General features: G+C 41.7%; 2 protein-coding genes across 5 annotated transcripts in view; one reads left to right on the plus strand and one right to left on the minus strand.

The window, feature by feature from the left end:
- Window positions 1–5,800: 5,800 nt before the first annotated feature.
- On the minus strand, window positions 5,801–12,950 carry LOC135531717 (regulator of G-protein signaling 4-like). The gene is made up of 5 exons (XM_064959582.1): window positions 12,654–12,950; window positions 10,794–10,862; window positions 10,587–10,639; window positions 10,120–10,283; window positions 5,801–9,870 (listed from the first exon to the last, which is right to left on the minus strand). The coding sequence occupies exons 1-5, from the start codon at window positions 12,695–12,697 to the stop codon at window positions 9,703–9,705; spliced, it is 498 nt and encodes a 165-aa protein (XP_064815654.1). The 5' UTR covers window positions 12,698–12,950; the 3' UTR covers window positions 5,801–9,702.
- A 1,831-nt stretch (window positions 12,951–14,781) lies between these two features.
- LOC135531733 (mitochondrial adenyl nucleotide antiporter SLC25A23-like) overlaps window positions 14,782–15,978 on the plus strand; it is a 36,085-nt gene continuing 34,888 nt past the window's right edge. For all 4 annotated transcript variants that reach the window (XM_064959585.1, XM_064959591.1, XM_064959583.1 and 1 more), the window contains exon 1: window positions 14,782–15,915. In XM_064959585.1, coding sequence (XP_064815657.1) covers window positions 15,718–15,915 — 198 coding nt within the window. In that variant the 5' untranslated portion in view covers window positions 14,782–15,717. The remainder of the gene's footprint in view (window positions 15,916–15,978) is intronic.

Raw genomic sequence — 15,978 nt, forward strand, 5'->3', positions numbered from 1 at the left:
CTGTGTAGACCTATCCAGACCTGTGTAGTCCTATCCAGACCTGTGTAGACCTATCCAGACCTGTGTGTGTAGACCTATCCAGACCTGTGTAGACCTATCCAGACCTGTGTGTAGACCTATCCAGACCTGTGTAGACCTATCCAGACCTGTGTAGACCTATCCAGACCTGTGTAGTCCTAGCCAGACCTGTGTAGACCTATCCAGACCTGTGTAGTCCTATCCAGACCTGTGTAGTCCTATCAGACCTGTGTAGACCTATCCAGACCTGTGTAGACCTATCCAGACCTGTGTAGACCTATCCAGACCTGTGTGTAGACCTATCCAGACCTGTGTAGACCTATCCAGACCTGTGTAGACCTATCCAGACCTCAGTAGTCCTATCCAGACCTGTGTAGACCTATCCAGACCTGTGTAGACCTATCCAGACCTGTGTAGACCTAGCCAGACCTGTGTAGACCTATCCAGACCTGTGTAGTCCTATCCAGACCTGTGTAGTCCTATCCAGACCTGTGTAGACCTATCCAGACCTGTGTAGACCTATCCAGACCTGTGTAGTCCTATCCAGACCTGTGTAGACCTATCCAGACCTGTGTATGGGCCTGTGTAGTCCTATCCAGACCTGTGTAGTCCTATCCAGACCTGTGTAGACCCATCCAGACCTGTGTGTATAGACCTATCCAGACCTGTGTAGTCCTATCCAGACCTGTGTAGACCCATCCAGACCTGTGTGTGTAGACCTATCAGACCTGTGTAGACCCATCCAGACCTGTGTGTATAGACCTATCCAGACCTGTGTCGACCTATCCAGACCTGTGTGTGTAGACCTATCCAGACCTGTGTAGACCTATCCAGACCTGTGTAGACCTATCCAGACCTGTTTATGGGTGTGTGTAGACCTATCCAGACCTGTGTAGACCTATCCAGACCTGTGTAGTCCTATCCAGACCTGTGTAGTCCTATCCAGACCTGTGTAGTCTTATCCAGACCTGTGTAGTCCTATCAGACCTGTGTAGTCCTATCAGACCTGTGTATTGGTGTGTGTAGTCCTATCAGACCTGTGTAGTCCTATCAGACCTGTGTAGTCCTATCCAGACCTGTGTAGACCTATCCAGACCTGTGTAGTCCTATCCAGACCTGTGTAGACCTATCCAGACCTGTGTAGTCCTATCAGACCTGTGTAGACCTATCCAGACCTGTGTAGTCCTATCCAGACCTGTGTAGTCCTATCAGACCTGTGTAGTCCTATCAGACCTGTGTAGTCCTATCAGACCTGTGTAGTCCTATCCAGACCTGTGTAGTCCTATCAGACCTGTGTAGTCCTATCCAGACCTGTGTATTGGTGTGTGTAGTCCTATCAGACCTGTGTAGTCCTATCAGACCTGTGTAGTCCTATCCAGACCTGTGTATTGGTGTGTGTAGTCCTATCAGACCTGTGTAGTCCTATCCAGACCTGTGTAGACCTATCAGACCTGTGTAGTCCTATCCAGACATGTGTAGTCCTATCCAGACCTGTGTAGACCTATCCAGACCTGTGTAGACCTATCCAGACCTGTGTAGACCTATCCAGACCTGTGTAGTCCTATCCAGACCTGTGTAGTCCTATCCAGACCTGTGTAGTCCTATCAGACCTGTGTAGTCCTATCCAGACCTGTGTATTGGTGTGTGTAGTCCTATCAGACCTGTGTAGTCCTATCCAGACCTGTGTAGTCCTATCCAGACCTGTGTGGACCTATCCAGACCTGTGTAGTCCTATCCAGACCTGTGTGGACCTATCCAGACCTGTGTAGTCCTATCCAGACCTGTGTATTGGTGTGTGTAGTCCTATCAGACCTGTGTAGTCCTATCCAGACCTGTGTAGTCCTATCCAGACCTGTGTATTGGTGTGTGTAGTCCTATCAGACCTGTGTAGTCCTATCCAGACCTGTGTAGACCTATCCAGACCTGTGTAGTCCTATCCAGACCTGTGTAGTCCTATCCAGACCTGTGTAGACCTATCCAGACCTGTGTAGACCTATCCAGACCTGTGTAGTCCTATCCAGACCTCTGTAGTCCTATCCAGACCTCTGTAGTCCTATCCAGACCTGTGTTGTCCTATCCAGACCTGTGTGTGGGCGCGTCAGATGTTTTGTGTTCATACACTTTCCTCTTTACCTCAGAGCTGCTGTTTAGTGCAGGTCTCTTTCTCCTCCTCCCACACTATGTTTACACTCCCATGATGCTTTGCTCTCAGTGTGAAATTCCACCAGGTGTGTATTTACCTCAGTGTGTATTTACCTCAGTGTGTATTTACCCCCAGTGTGTATTTACCTCAGTGTGTATTTACCCCCAGTGTGTATTTACCTCAGTGTGTATTTACCCCCAGTGTGTATTTACCTCAGTGTGTATTTACCCCCAGTGTGTATTTACCCTCAGTGTGTATTTACCCTCAGTGTGTATTCACCTCAGTGTGTATTTACCCCCAGTGTGTATTTACCTCAGTGTGTATTTACCCCCAGTGTGTATTTACCTCAGTGTGTATTTACCCCCAGTGTGTATTTACCTCAGTGTGTATTTACCCCCAGTGTGTATTTACCCTCAGTGTGTATTTACCCCCAGTGTGTATTTACCTCAGTGTGTATTTACCCCCAGTGTGTATTCACCTCAGTGTGTATTTACCCCCAGTGTGTATTTACCTCAGTGTGTATTTACCTCAGTGTGTATTTACCTCAGTGTGTATTTACCTCAGTGTGTATTTACCCCCAGTGTGTATTTACCTCAGTGTGTATTTACCCCCAGTGTGTATTTACCTCAGTGTGTATTTACCCTCAGTGTGTATTTACCTCAGTGTGTATTTACCCCCAGTGTGTATTTACCCCCAGTGTGTATTTACCTCAGTGTGTATTTACCCCCAGTGTGTATTTACCTCAGTGTGTATTTACCTCAGTGTGTATTTACCTCAGTGTGTATTTACCCTCAGTGTGTATTTACCCCCAGTGTGTATTTACCTCAGTGTGTATTTACCCTCAGTGTGTATTTACCTCAGTGTGTATTTACCTCAGTGTGTATTTACCTCAGTGTGTATTTACCTCAGTGTGTATTTACCCCCAGTGTGTATTTACCCTCAGTGTGTATTTACCCCCAGTGTGTATTTACCCCCAGTGTGTATTTACCTCAGTGTGTATTTACCCTCAGTGTGTATTTACCCCCAATGTGTATTTACCTCAGTGTGTATTTACCCCCAGTGTGTATTTACCCTCAGTGTGTATTTACCCCCAGTGTGTATTTACCTCAGTGTGTATTTACCTCAGTGTGTATTTACCTCAGTGTGTATTTACCCCCAGTGTGTATTTACCTCAGTGTGTATTTACCTCAGTGTGTATTTACCCCCAGTGTGTATTTACCCCCAGTGTGTATTTACCTCAGTGTGTATTTACCTCAGTGTGTATTTACCCCCAGTGTGTATTTACCTCAGTGTGTATTTACCCCCAGTGTGTATTTACCTCAGTGTGTATTTACCCCCAGTGTGTATTTACCCTCAGTGTGTATTTACCCCCAGTGTGTATTTACCTCAGTGTGTATTTACCTCAGTGTGTAATTACCCCCAGTGTGTATTTACCCCCAGTGTGTATTTACCTCAGTGTGTATTTACCCCCAGTGTGTATTTACCTCAGTGTGTATTTACCCCCAGTGTGTATTTACCTCAGTGTGTATTTACCTCAGTGTGTATTTACCTCAGTGTGTATTTACCCTCAGTGTGTATTTACCCTCAGTGTGTATTTACCCCCAGTGTGTATTTACCTCAGTGTGTATTTACCTCAGTGTGTATTTACCCTCAGTGTGTATTTACCCCCAGTGTGTATTTACCCTCAGTGTGTATTTACCCCCAGTGTGTATTTACCTCAGTGTGTATTTACCTCAGTGTGTATTTACCTCAGTGTGTATTTACCTCAGTGTGTATTTACCCTCAGTGTGTATTTACCTCAGTGTGTATTCACCTCAGTGTGTATTTACCTAAGTGTGTATTCACCTCAGTGTGTATTTACCCCCAGTGTGTATTTACCTCAGTGTGTATTTACCCCCAGTGTGTATTTACCTCAGTGTGTATTTACCTCAGTGTGTATTTACCTCAGTGTGTATTTACCTCAGTGTGTATTTACCTCAGTGTGTATTTACCCCCAGTGTGTATTTACCTCAGTGTGTATTTACCTCAGTGTGTATTTACCTCAGTGTGTATTTACCCCCAGTGTGTATTTACCTCAGTGTGTATTTACCCCCAGTGTGTATTTACCTCAGTGTGTATTTACCCTCAGTGTGTATTTACCCTCAGTGTGTATTTACCCCCAGTGTGTATTTACCCCAGTGTGTATTTACCCTCAGTGTGTATTTACCCTCAGTGTGTATTTACCCTCAGTGTGTATTTACCCCAGTGTGTATTTACCTCTCAGTGTGTATTTACCTCAGTGTGTATTTACCCTCAGTGTGTATTTACCCCCAGTGTGTATTTACCCCCAGTGTGTATTTACCCCAGTGTGTATTTACCCTCAGTGTGTATTTACCCCCAGTGTGTATTTACCTCAGTGTGTATTTACCTCAGTGTGTATTTACCTCAGTGTGTATTTACCCCAGTGTGTATTTACCTCAGTGTGTATTTACCCCCCCAGTGTGTATTTACCCCCAGTGTGTATTTACCTCAGTGTGTATTTACCCTCAGTGTGTATTTACCTCAGTGTGTATTTACCCCCAGTGTGTATTTACCTCAGTGTGTATTTACCCCCAGTGTGTATTTACCCTCAGTGTGTATTTACCCCCAGTGTGTATTTACCTCAGTGTGTATTTACCTCAGTGTGTAATTACCCCCAGTGTGTATTTACCCCCAGTGTGTATTTACCTCAGTGTGTATTTACCTCAGTGTGTATTTACCCCCAGTGTGTATTTACCTCAGTGTGTATTTACCCCCAGTGTGTATTTACCTCAGTGTGTATTTACCTCAGTGTGTATTTACCTCAGTGTGTATTTACCCTCAGTGTGTATTTACCCTCAGTGTGTATTTACCCCCAGTGTGTATTTACCTCAGTGTGTATTTACCTCAGTGTGTATTTACCCTCAGTGTGTATTTACCCCCAGTGTGTATTTACCCTCAGTGTGTATTTACCCCCAGTGTGTATTTACCTCAGTGTGTATTTACCTCAGTGTGTATTTACCTCAGTGTGTATTTACCTCAGTGTGTATTTACCCTCAGTGTGTATTTACCTCAGTGTGTATTCACCTCAGTGTGTATTTACCTAAGTGTGTATTCACCTCAGTGTGTATTTACCCCCAGTGTGTATTTACCTCAGTGTGTATTTACCCCCAGTGTGTATTTACCTCAGTGTGTATTTACCTCAGTGTGTATTTACCTCAGTGTGTATTTACCTCAGTGTGTATTTACCTCAGTGTGTATTTACCTCAGTGTGTATTTACCTCAGTGTGTATTTACCCCCAGTGTGTATTTACCTCAGTGTGTATTTACCCCCAGTGTGTATTTACCTCAGTGTGTATTTACCTCAGTGTGTATTTACCCTCAGTGTGTATTTACCCCCAGTGTGTATTTACCTCAGTGTGTATTTACCCCCAGTGTGTATTTACCCTCAGTGTGTATTTACCTCAGTGTGTATTTACCCCCAGTGTGTATTTACCCTCAGTGTGTATTTACCTCAGTGTGTATTTACCCCCAGTGTGTATTTACCTCAGTGTGTATTTACCCCCAGTGTGTATTTACCCTCAGTGTGTATTTACCCTCAGTGTGTATTTACCTCAGTCAAGCACATTATCAGGTAACGCCTTGTTTTTTCAACTGTGTTTTTGCTGGTTTTATTGGACAGATAGAGGAGTTCAGCCCAAACCTCACCAGAACATAAAGTCCACAGGTTTCTCGTTACGGCTACAGTTCATTCTACATGCGATCCAATGAACTCGGCACATACATGTAATCCTGGGCACATACATGTAATCCTGGGCACATACATGTAATCCTGGGCACATACATGTAATCCTGGGCACATACATGTAATCCTGGGCACATACATGTAATCCTGGGCACATACACGTAGTCCTGGTGCAAATACACGTAATCCTGGGCACATACATGTAATCCTGGACACATACATGTAATCCTGGGCACATACATGTAATCCTGGGCACATACATGTAGTCCTGGTGCAAATACACGTAATCCTGGGCACATACATGTAATCCTGGACACATACATGTAATCCTGGGCACATACATGTAATCCTGGGCACATACATGTAATCCTGGGCACATACATGTAATCCTGGGCACATACATGTAGTCCTGGTGCAAATACACGTAATCCTGGGCACATACATGTAATCCTGGGCACATACATGTAATCCTGGGCACATACATGTAATCCTGGGCACATACATGTAGTCCTGGACACATACATGTAATCCTGGGCACATACATGTAATCCTGGACACATACATGTAATCCTGGGCACATACATGTAATCCTGGGCACATACATGTAATCCTGGGCACATACATGTAATCCTGGAGCACATACATGTAATCCTGGAGCACATACATGTAATCCTGGAGCACATACATGTAATCCTGGGCACATACATGTAATCCTGGGCACATACATGTAATCCTGGGCACATACATGTAATCCTGGACACATACATGTAATCCTGGGCACATACATGTAATCCTGGGCACATACATGTGGGCACATACACATTTCTCATACTAATACAGTTATAAATTCCTCTACCGAAGAGCATCTAGTAAGACGAGTTACTCAGCGAAATGTTAGATACTACTGCACTGTTGAAGCTCGGAACACAAGCATTTCCCTTTCCCGCAATAACATCTGATAAATATGTGTATGGACCAATAACATCTGTTAAATATGTGTATGGAACAATAACATCTGTTAAATATGGACCAATAACATCTGTTAAATATGTGTATGGACCAATAACATCTGTTAAATATGTGTATGGACCAATAACATCTGTTAAATATGTGTATGGACCAATAACATCTGTTAAATATGTGTATGGACCAATAACATCTGTTTAAATATGTGTATGGAACAATAACATCTGTTAAATATGGACCAATAACATCTGCTAAATATGGACCAATAACATCTGTTAAATATGGACCAATAACATCTGTTAAATATGTGTATGGACCAATAACATCTGTTAAATATGGACCAATAACATCTGCTAAATATGTGTATGGACCAATAACATCTGCTAAATATGGACCAATAACATCTGCTAAATATGGACCAATAACATCTGTTAAATATGTTTATGGACCAATAACATCTGTTAAATATGGACCAATAACATCTGCTAAATATGTGTATGGACCAATAACATATGTTAAATATGGACCAATAACATCTGTTAAATATGTGTATGGACCAATAACATCTGTTAAATATGTGTATGGAACAATAACATCTGTTAAATATGGACCAATAACATCTGCTAAATATGGACCAATAACATCTGTTAAATATGTGTATGGACCAATAACATCTGTTAAATATGGACCAATAACATCTGCTAAATATGTGTATGGACCAATAACATATGTTAAATATGGACCAATAACATCTGTTAAATATGTGTATGGACCAATAACATCTGTTAAATATGTGTATGGAACAATAACATCTGTTAAATATGGACCAATAACATCTGCTAAATATGGACCAATAACATCTGTTAAATATGTGTATGGACCAATAACATCTGTTAAATATGGACCAATAACATATGTTAAATATGTGTATGTGACCAATAACATCTGTTAAATATGTGTATGTGACCAATAACATCTGTTAAATATGGACCAATAACATCTGTTAAATATGTGTATGGACCAATAACATCTGTTAAATATGTGTATGGACCAATAACATCTGTTAAATATGGACCAATAACATCTGTTAAATATGGACCAATAACATCTGTTAAATATGGACCAATAACATCTGTTAAATATGTGTATGGACCAATAACATCTGTTAAATATGTGTATGGACCAATAACATCTGTTAAATATGTGTATGGACCAATAACATCTGTTAAATATGTGTATGTGACCAATAACATCTTTTAAATATGTGTATGGACCAATAACATCTGTTAAATATGGACCAATAACATCTGTTAAATATGGACCAATAACATCTGTTAAATATGTGTATGGACCAATAACATCTGTTAAATATAGACCAATAACATCTGTTAAATATGGACCAATAACATCTGTTAAATATGTGTATGGACCAATAACATCTGTTAAATATGTGTATGTGACCAATAACATCTGTTAAATATGTGTATGTGACCAATAACATCTGATAAATATGGACCAATAACATCTGTTAAATATGGACCAATAACATCTGTTAAATATGGACCAATAATATCTGTTAAATATGTGTATGTGACCAATAACATGTTAAATATGTGTATGGACCAATAACATCTGTTAAATATGTGTATGGACCAATAACATCTGTTAAATATGGACCAATAACATGTTAAATATGTGTATGTGACCAATAACATCTGTTAAATATGTGTATGGACCAATAACATCTGTTAAATATGGACCAATAACATGTTAAATATGTGTATGGACCAATAACATCTGTTAAATATGTGTATGGACCAATAACATGTTAAATATGTGTATGGACCAATAACATCTGTTTAATATGTGTATGGACCAATAACATCTGTTAAATATGTGTATTGACCAATAACATGTTAAATATGTGTATGGACCAATAACATGTTAAATATGTGTATGGACCAATAACATCTGTTAAATATGTGTATTGACCAATAACATGTTAAATATGTGTATGGACCAATAACATGTTAAATATGTGTATGGACCAATAATAACATGTTAAATATGTGTATGGACCAATAACATGTTAAATATGTGTATGGACCAATAATAACATGTTAAATATGTGTATGGACCAATAATAACATGTTAAATATGTGTATGGACCAATAATAACATGTTAAATATGTGTATGGACCAATAATAACATGTTAAATATGTGTATGGACCAATAACATGTTAAATATGTGTATGGACCAATAACATGTTAAATATGTGTATGGACCAATAATAACATGTTAAATATGTGTATGGACCAATAATAACATGTTAAATATGTGTATGGACCAATAACATGTTAAATATGTGTATGGACCAATAACATGTTAAATATGTGTATGGACCAATAACATGTTAAATATGTGTATGGACCAATAACATGTCAAATATGTGTATGGACCAATAACATCTGTTAAATATAGACCAATAATATCTGTTAAATATGGACCAATAATATCTGTTAAATATGGACCAATAATATCTGTTAAATATGGACCAATAAGTATGGACCAATAATATCTGTTAAATATGGACCAATTTGATTTGACTTGAATACTCATGATCTCAGTTCCTGTCAAAACACTTGATTAGGAACTAGATGGACATATACCATATTTATGATAAACACAAACATCTTACAACTCACATATGAGTGTCTACTAAGACTTGAGAATAAATATAAATGATATAAATTCTAATGTAGTTATAAAATACAGCTTGTTATTATGTTGTTGTGTGGTCCTCCAGGGCAGCAGGTGGCGCTGTGGAATATCTAAGGAACCCTAAGGGCCTCCAGGCAGTGTGGGGAGCGCAGGAAGCGAGGATAAGAGTCTTTGGCCATCAGGTGGTAGACGTGTTGTTGGGCCTCGTGGAATGTGTTGCCTGCAGGCTCCTCCATCACTCTCAGTAGAGCCTCCCTGGTCTCAGCATCCAGGTTCACCTGGCAACAACACACACAATGTTCAGACAACGCCTGTACAACGTGCACTAGCATCCTGTCCAGGGGGTGTACTTTACATCGAGCTTCCTTATGCTACAGAAATATGAGAAATGGGGGGCTCTCGCCCCTCTGGACTGTTCTGGCTCAGACAAGGCTTACTTACTTCTACAACATCCACACAACATCTATACAACGTCTGTGAAATGTATATACAACATTTAGACAGCATCTACACAACACTCCACCTACCTCCTGTGGTGAACCAGGGTTGATGTATTGGCAGTACATAGACTGGGCCTTGGCCCCCTGCTGCCATGGGGGGGTAACCCTGTACTCCTCACAGGCCAACCAGAACTGCAGGTTCTCCTCACTGAACTCAGACTGCAGGAACCAGAGGAAAGCTTTCTGGCCAACTGGGAGGAGGCAGGGGCATTTCAACAAGTCAAACTATACATTGCCACGGAAAGGTATCAGTGTAATTAGAGAAGAGAAGGAGGGAGAGAAAGAGAGAAGAGGGAGAAAGTGAAAAAGAGAGAGAGAGGGAGTGAAAAGGAGAGAGATAGAATAGAGAGAGAAAGAGATGAGAGCTGGATAGAAAAGGAAGAGAGGAAAAGAGAAAAGCGATAGAAGAGAGAGAGAGAGAAGAGAGAGAGGGAGTGAAAAGAAGGAGAGAGATAGAATAGAGAGAGAAAGAGATGAGATGGACTAGATCTTACTCTTGCTGTTGAGTAGAGACTCCAGATCCCGAAGAGTCCTGTCCTCATGGACCCTTTAGAAGAGTCATGAGGTTATAGAGAAAGAGATTAGGGAGAAGCTCTGATGTCAGTTAAACAACCCACAGTTCCTGACGTAACTCAAGACTGCAGCAGCTCACTGGTGTAGAATGGTGGACAGACAGACAGACAAACAGACAGACAGACTACCTGTGTTTGTGATGTGTCCACTCCTGTTTGTCAGCCAGGTGACTCAACTTCACCCGCATCCCCTTTGCTCTGGAACACACACACCACACCACACACACATTTAGTTTGTGCTCTATATCTAAAAATCTAATCACATTCGACAATCACATCAACCTTCTCCTTCAACAATCACATCAACCCTCTCCTTCAACAATCACATCAACCTTCTCCTTCAACAATAACATCAACCTTCTCCTTCAACAATCACATCAAGCTTCTCCAACAATCACATCAACCTTCACTTTCAACAATCACATCAACCTTCTCCTTCCACAATCACATTAACCTTCTCCTTCAACAATCAAATCAACCTTCTCCTTCAAGAATCACATCAACCTTCTCCTTCAACAATCACATCAACCTTTTCCTTCAACAAAACACATCAACCTCCTCCTTCAACAGTCACACCAACCATCTCACTCAACAAAACACATCAACCATCTCCTTCAACAAAACACATCAAACATCTCCTTCAACAATCACATCAACGTTCTCCTTCAACAATCACATCAACCTTCTCCTTCAACACAACACATCAACCTTCAACAAAACCATCAACCATCTCCTTCAACAAAACACATCAACCTTCAACAAAACCATCAACCATCTCCTTCAACAAAACACATCAACCATCTTCTTCAACAATCACATCAACCTTCTCCTTCAACAAAACACATCAACCATCTCCTTCAACAATCACATCAACCTTCTCCTTCAACAAAACACATCAACCTTCTCCTTCAACAAAACACATCAACCTTCAACAAAACCATCAACCATCTCCTTCAACAACACACATCAACCTTCTCCTTCAACAAAACACATCAACCATCTCCTTCAACAATCACATCAACCTTCTCCTTCAACAAAACACATCAACCGTCTCATTCAACAAAACCATCAACCATCTCCTTCAACAAAACACATCAACCATCTCCTTCAACAAAACACATCAACCTTCAACAAAACCATCAACCATCTCATTCAACAAAACACATCAACCATCTCCTTCAACAATCACATCAACCTTCTCCTTCAACAAAACACATCAACCTTCTCCTTCAACAAAACACATCAACCTTCTCCTTCAACAAAACACATCAACCTTCAACAAAACCATCAACCCTGTCCTTCAACAAAACACACTGGTCTCTCTTTAGAAACTATGACGCATCCTCACACAATACACAATACATACTACACAATACATAATACACAATACATACTACACAATACATACTACACAATACATAATACACAATACATACTACACAATACATAATACACAATACATACTACACAATACATAATACACAATACATAATACACAATACATACTACACAATACATACATAATACACAATACATACTACACACTACATACTACACAATACACAATACATAATACATACTACACAATACATAATACACAATATATACTACACACTACATACTACACACTACATACTACACACTACATACTACACAATACACAATACATAATACACAATACATACTACACAATACATACTACACACTACATACTACACACTACATACTACACACTACATACTACACACTACACACTACATACTACACACTACATACTCCATACCAGGGTAGGACGGCTCATAATAATGTCTGGAATGGAGTAAATGGACTGGCATCCAACCACGTGTTGATGCATTTGATACCATTCCACTAGTTCTGCTCCAGTCTTTACCATGAGCCCTGGCCTCCCCAGTTATGGTGCCACCAACCTCCTGTGCTACACATTTCATACTACACACTAAATACAGTACTACATACTTCCATACTCACTTCTCCAAGCATGACGAGGGAAGGGAGGACAGTCCTTTACACATTTTAGCACGTGGGAAGGAAATTAATGAATCAAACAAAACATGTGAAACCAGCTGTTATATTCTGATGTGTGCTCCTTCCTGTCCTGTTCTGTGCTCCTTCCTGTTCGGTGTCTGTGCTCCTTCCTGTCCTGTTCTGTGCTCCTTCCTGTCCTGTTCTGTGCTCCTTCCTGTTCGGTGTCTGTGCTCCTTCCTGTCCTGTTCTGTGCTCCTTTCTGTGCTCCTTCCTGTTCGGTGTCTGTGCACAAACTAACCCCCTACAGTGTATCAGCCCCTTTAATATACCTGCTTATCACACATGTTAATCTACTACACATCTGAGAACAGAATGAGGGAGGAGGATGGATGGATGGATGGGGGAGAGACGGACGGATGGATGGGGGACAGATGGAGGGTAATGTAAGAGAGGAGGTGTACGTGTGCTCCGACAACACCTGGCTGTTAATGTACCGGAACCGTTAACACCGGGAAAAGAAAGACGGGCCAGCACACACAATGAGCTAATCAGGAGACAGTGTGTGTGTGTGTCAGAGATTGAATGGCCAGTCTGTCAGCATGTGTGTTCTCACTTCTCAGCCAACCAGTCAGTGTGATGGGAAAAGTACATTCACCAGAGAGAGGGGTGATGACAGACGAACAGGTGATACACTGGCCTCACCACTCCAACTATGGAAAGTGCATGTGTGTGTGTGTGTGTGTGTGTGTGTGTGTGTGTGTGTGTGTGTGTGTGTGTGCATGTGTGTGTGTGTGTGCATGCGGCTTGGTTTGTGGGGAGATTTCCCACTTCCCCATGATGACAAAGGCTATTTTAAGTTTAGGGGTTAGGGTTAGAATTAGGGTAAGGGGTTAGTGGGGTAGGGTTAGGAGTTAGGGGTTAAGAGTTAGTGGTTAGGAGGTAGGGGTTAGGGAAAATAGGATTTGAATGGAAATAGATTTTACGGAGGATATAACATAACATCTGTGTGTGAAAGCAAGAAGGACAGAAAGAGAGAGAGAGAGAGTGCCAGGTGTGACTAGTTGTAACAGGTGTGAGTAGTTGTAACAGGTGACTAGTTGTAACAGGTGTGACTAGTTGTAACAGGTGTGACTAGTTGTAACAGGTGTGACTAGTTGTAACAGGTATGACTAGTTGTAACAGGTGTGACTAGTTGTAACAGGTGTGACTAGTTGTAACAGGTGACTAGTAACAGGTGTGAGTAGTTGTACCAGGTGACTAGTTGTAACAGATGACTAGTTGTAACAGGTGTGACTAGTTGTAACAGGTGTGACTAGTTGTAACAGGTGTGAGTAGTTGTACCAGGTGAGTAGTTGTAACAGATGACTAGTTGTAACAGGTGACTAGTTGTAACAGGTATGACTAGTTGTAACAGGTGTGACTAGTTGTAACAGGTGTGCCTAGTTGTAACAGGTGACTAGTTGTAACAGGTGTGAGTAGTTGTACCAGGTGAGTAGTTGTAACAGATGACTAGTTGTAACAGGTGACTAGTTGTAACAGGTGACTAGTTGCAACAGGTGACTAGTTGTAACAGGTGACTAGTTGTAACAGGTATGACTAGTTGTAACAGGTGACTAGTTGCAACAGGTGACTAGTTGTAACAGGTGTGACTAGTTGTAACAGCTGACTAGTTGTAACAGGTGACTAGTTGCAACAGGTGACTAGTTGTAACAGGTATGACTAGTTGTAACAGCTGACTAGTTGTAACAGGTGAGTAGTTGTAACAGGTGACTAGTTGTAACAGATGACTAGTTGTAACAGATGACTAGTTGTAACAGATGGCTAGTTGTAACAGCTGACTAGTTGTAACAGGTGACTAGTTGATAAGCCAGATGGTTGGGCGTGAGTAGTTGTAACAGGTGTGACTAGTTGTAACAGGTGACTAGTTGATAAGCCAGATGGTTGGGCGTGTGCTGGACATGTGTTTGAGAAGGCCACTTGACTTTATTTGAGTGTGTGTGCGGCCCTTATCTGTGTGTGTTACTGCAACACAGGACCATGTTATTGTTGCAAACATGGTTTATAAAGGGCCATTCCTGGCATCAGGCCAACAGCGATTCATAATGTACTGAAAGAAAACATCATATGGTCTACAACATGTGGTATAGAAAATGTACAATGTCAATCAACTGTCATAGAACTATTACTACGAAATTTCCGGATTGTATTATGAGAGCGAGTCCCACCATTGCCTATGAGACCGTTTCAACAGTGTTTTTCAATTCACCTTGGGTCCTTGTGTGTGGGGACTGAACTAAATGCGTGTCCCTGGTAGTCTACAGAGGGCTAGGCTACGGCGCAGACTCAAGACAACACATTCCTTCGACGCTTCGCTTTCTCAGTTGACGCGACTGCGACGGTTTCTGACGTGAAGCAAGGATACATTAGCAGCATTAGCCTAGATAATATCTTCTTCGCATGACAGCGACCCGACACGGACCAACTATTTGCAACGCTGCAAAGCGCGCATTTGCTGTCACATTCTGACGGATCGTAACGACAGGACGGTGCATTACAAACCCCCGGGGTTGGTGTGCGTCCCAAAAAAACAAGAGGACGACATGTACAGGCCTAATCTTTAAACGTCTCGGGTATATCCATTACGGAGATTAATTTGACACTGGATTAAGGTTTCGGTTCTGGCAGTTTGCCGCGCTCCGTTCTAAAGCACCGAAAGAAGGAAGGGCTTTCTGTCTTTACTACTATGTTAGGTTACCGTCGCTTCCTGGTTTCTTGACGGATAAATAAACAACTATTTACAACCAATTTCGGTATAAAAACGGGTGTTAAAACTTTGAGATGATGTGTAACATGTATAGCATGACGGCGAATGGGAGCGCGTCGTGAGGTCCACCGTTCGATTGTTTTTAATCTGCACATCTGTCTGTCCTTCTCCCGAGTGATTTACTGACTGAGGAGCCTGAATATTACAACAACAACACATCTATCCTGATTTGGACATCGGACGCCGATGACTCTATAGGCTATTCCACCGGGATCTAACCGACGCAGCCAACCGTCACCACGCATGGGTCCGCCGGGGGCTCGGATCCCCCGGGGTTGGAGGACCCAGGCCCGCTGCGAGGAGGATGGCGACCCAGAGAGGGAGAAGCGATGGGTGGAACTGTTCAACGAACTGGACTTGAACAGTGATGGAGTCATCGATATCCACGAGCTCCGGGTGGGATTGGCGAAACGTGGGCTCTCCCGCCGCGCGGTGGACCGGGTAAGCAGCCAACGAGCCCGGGCAGCAACTCGGCTGTCATTCGGTATACCTTGATGATGATCA

This window comes from Oncorhynchus masou, chromosome 5 (assembly GCF_036934945.1).
Source record: "Oncorhynchus masou masou isolate Uvic2021 chromosome 5, UVic_Omas_1.1, whole genome shotgun sequence".
Taxonomy (NCBI): Eukaryota; Metazoa; Chordata; class Actinopteri; order Salmoniformes; family Salmonidae; genus Oncorhynchus; species Oncorhynchus masou.

Coding starts and splice junctions, on each gene's coding strand:
- LOC135531717 (XM_064959582.1), bottom strand. CDS start 12,697: ATGTGTAAAGGACTGTCCTCCCTTCCCTCGTCATGCTTGGAGAA. Junction 10,640..10,793: donor TGGACACATCACAAACACAG/GTAGTCTGTCTG, acceptor ACTCTTCTAAAG/GGTCCATGAGGACAGGACTC. Junction 9,871..10,119: donor ACCCTGGTTCACCACAGGAG/GTAGGTGGAGTG, acceptor TGTTGTTGCCAG/GTGAACCTGGATGCTGAGAC.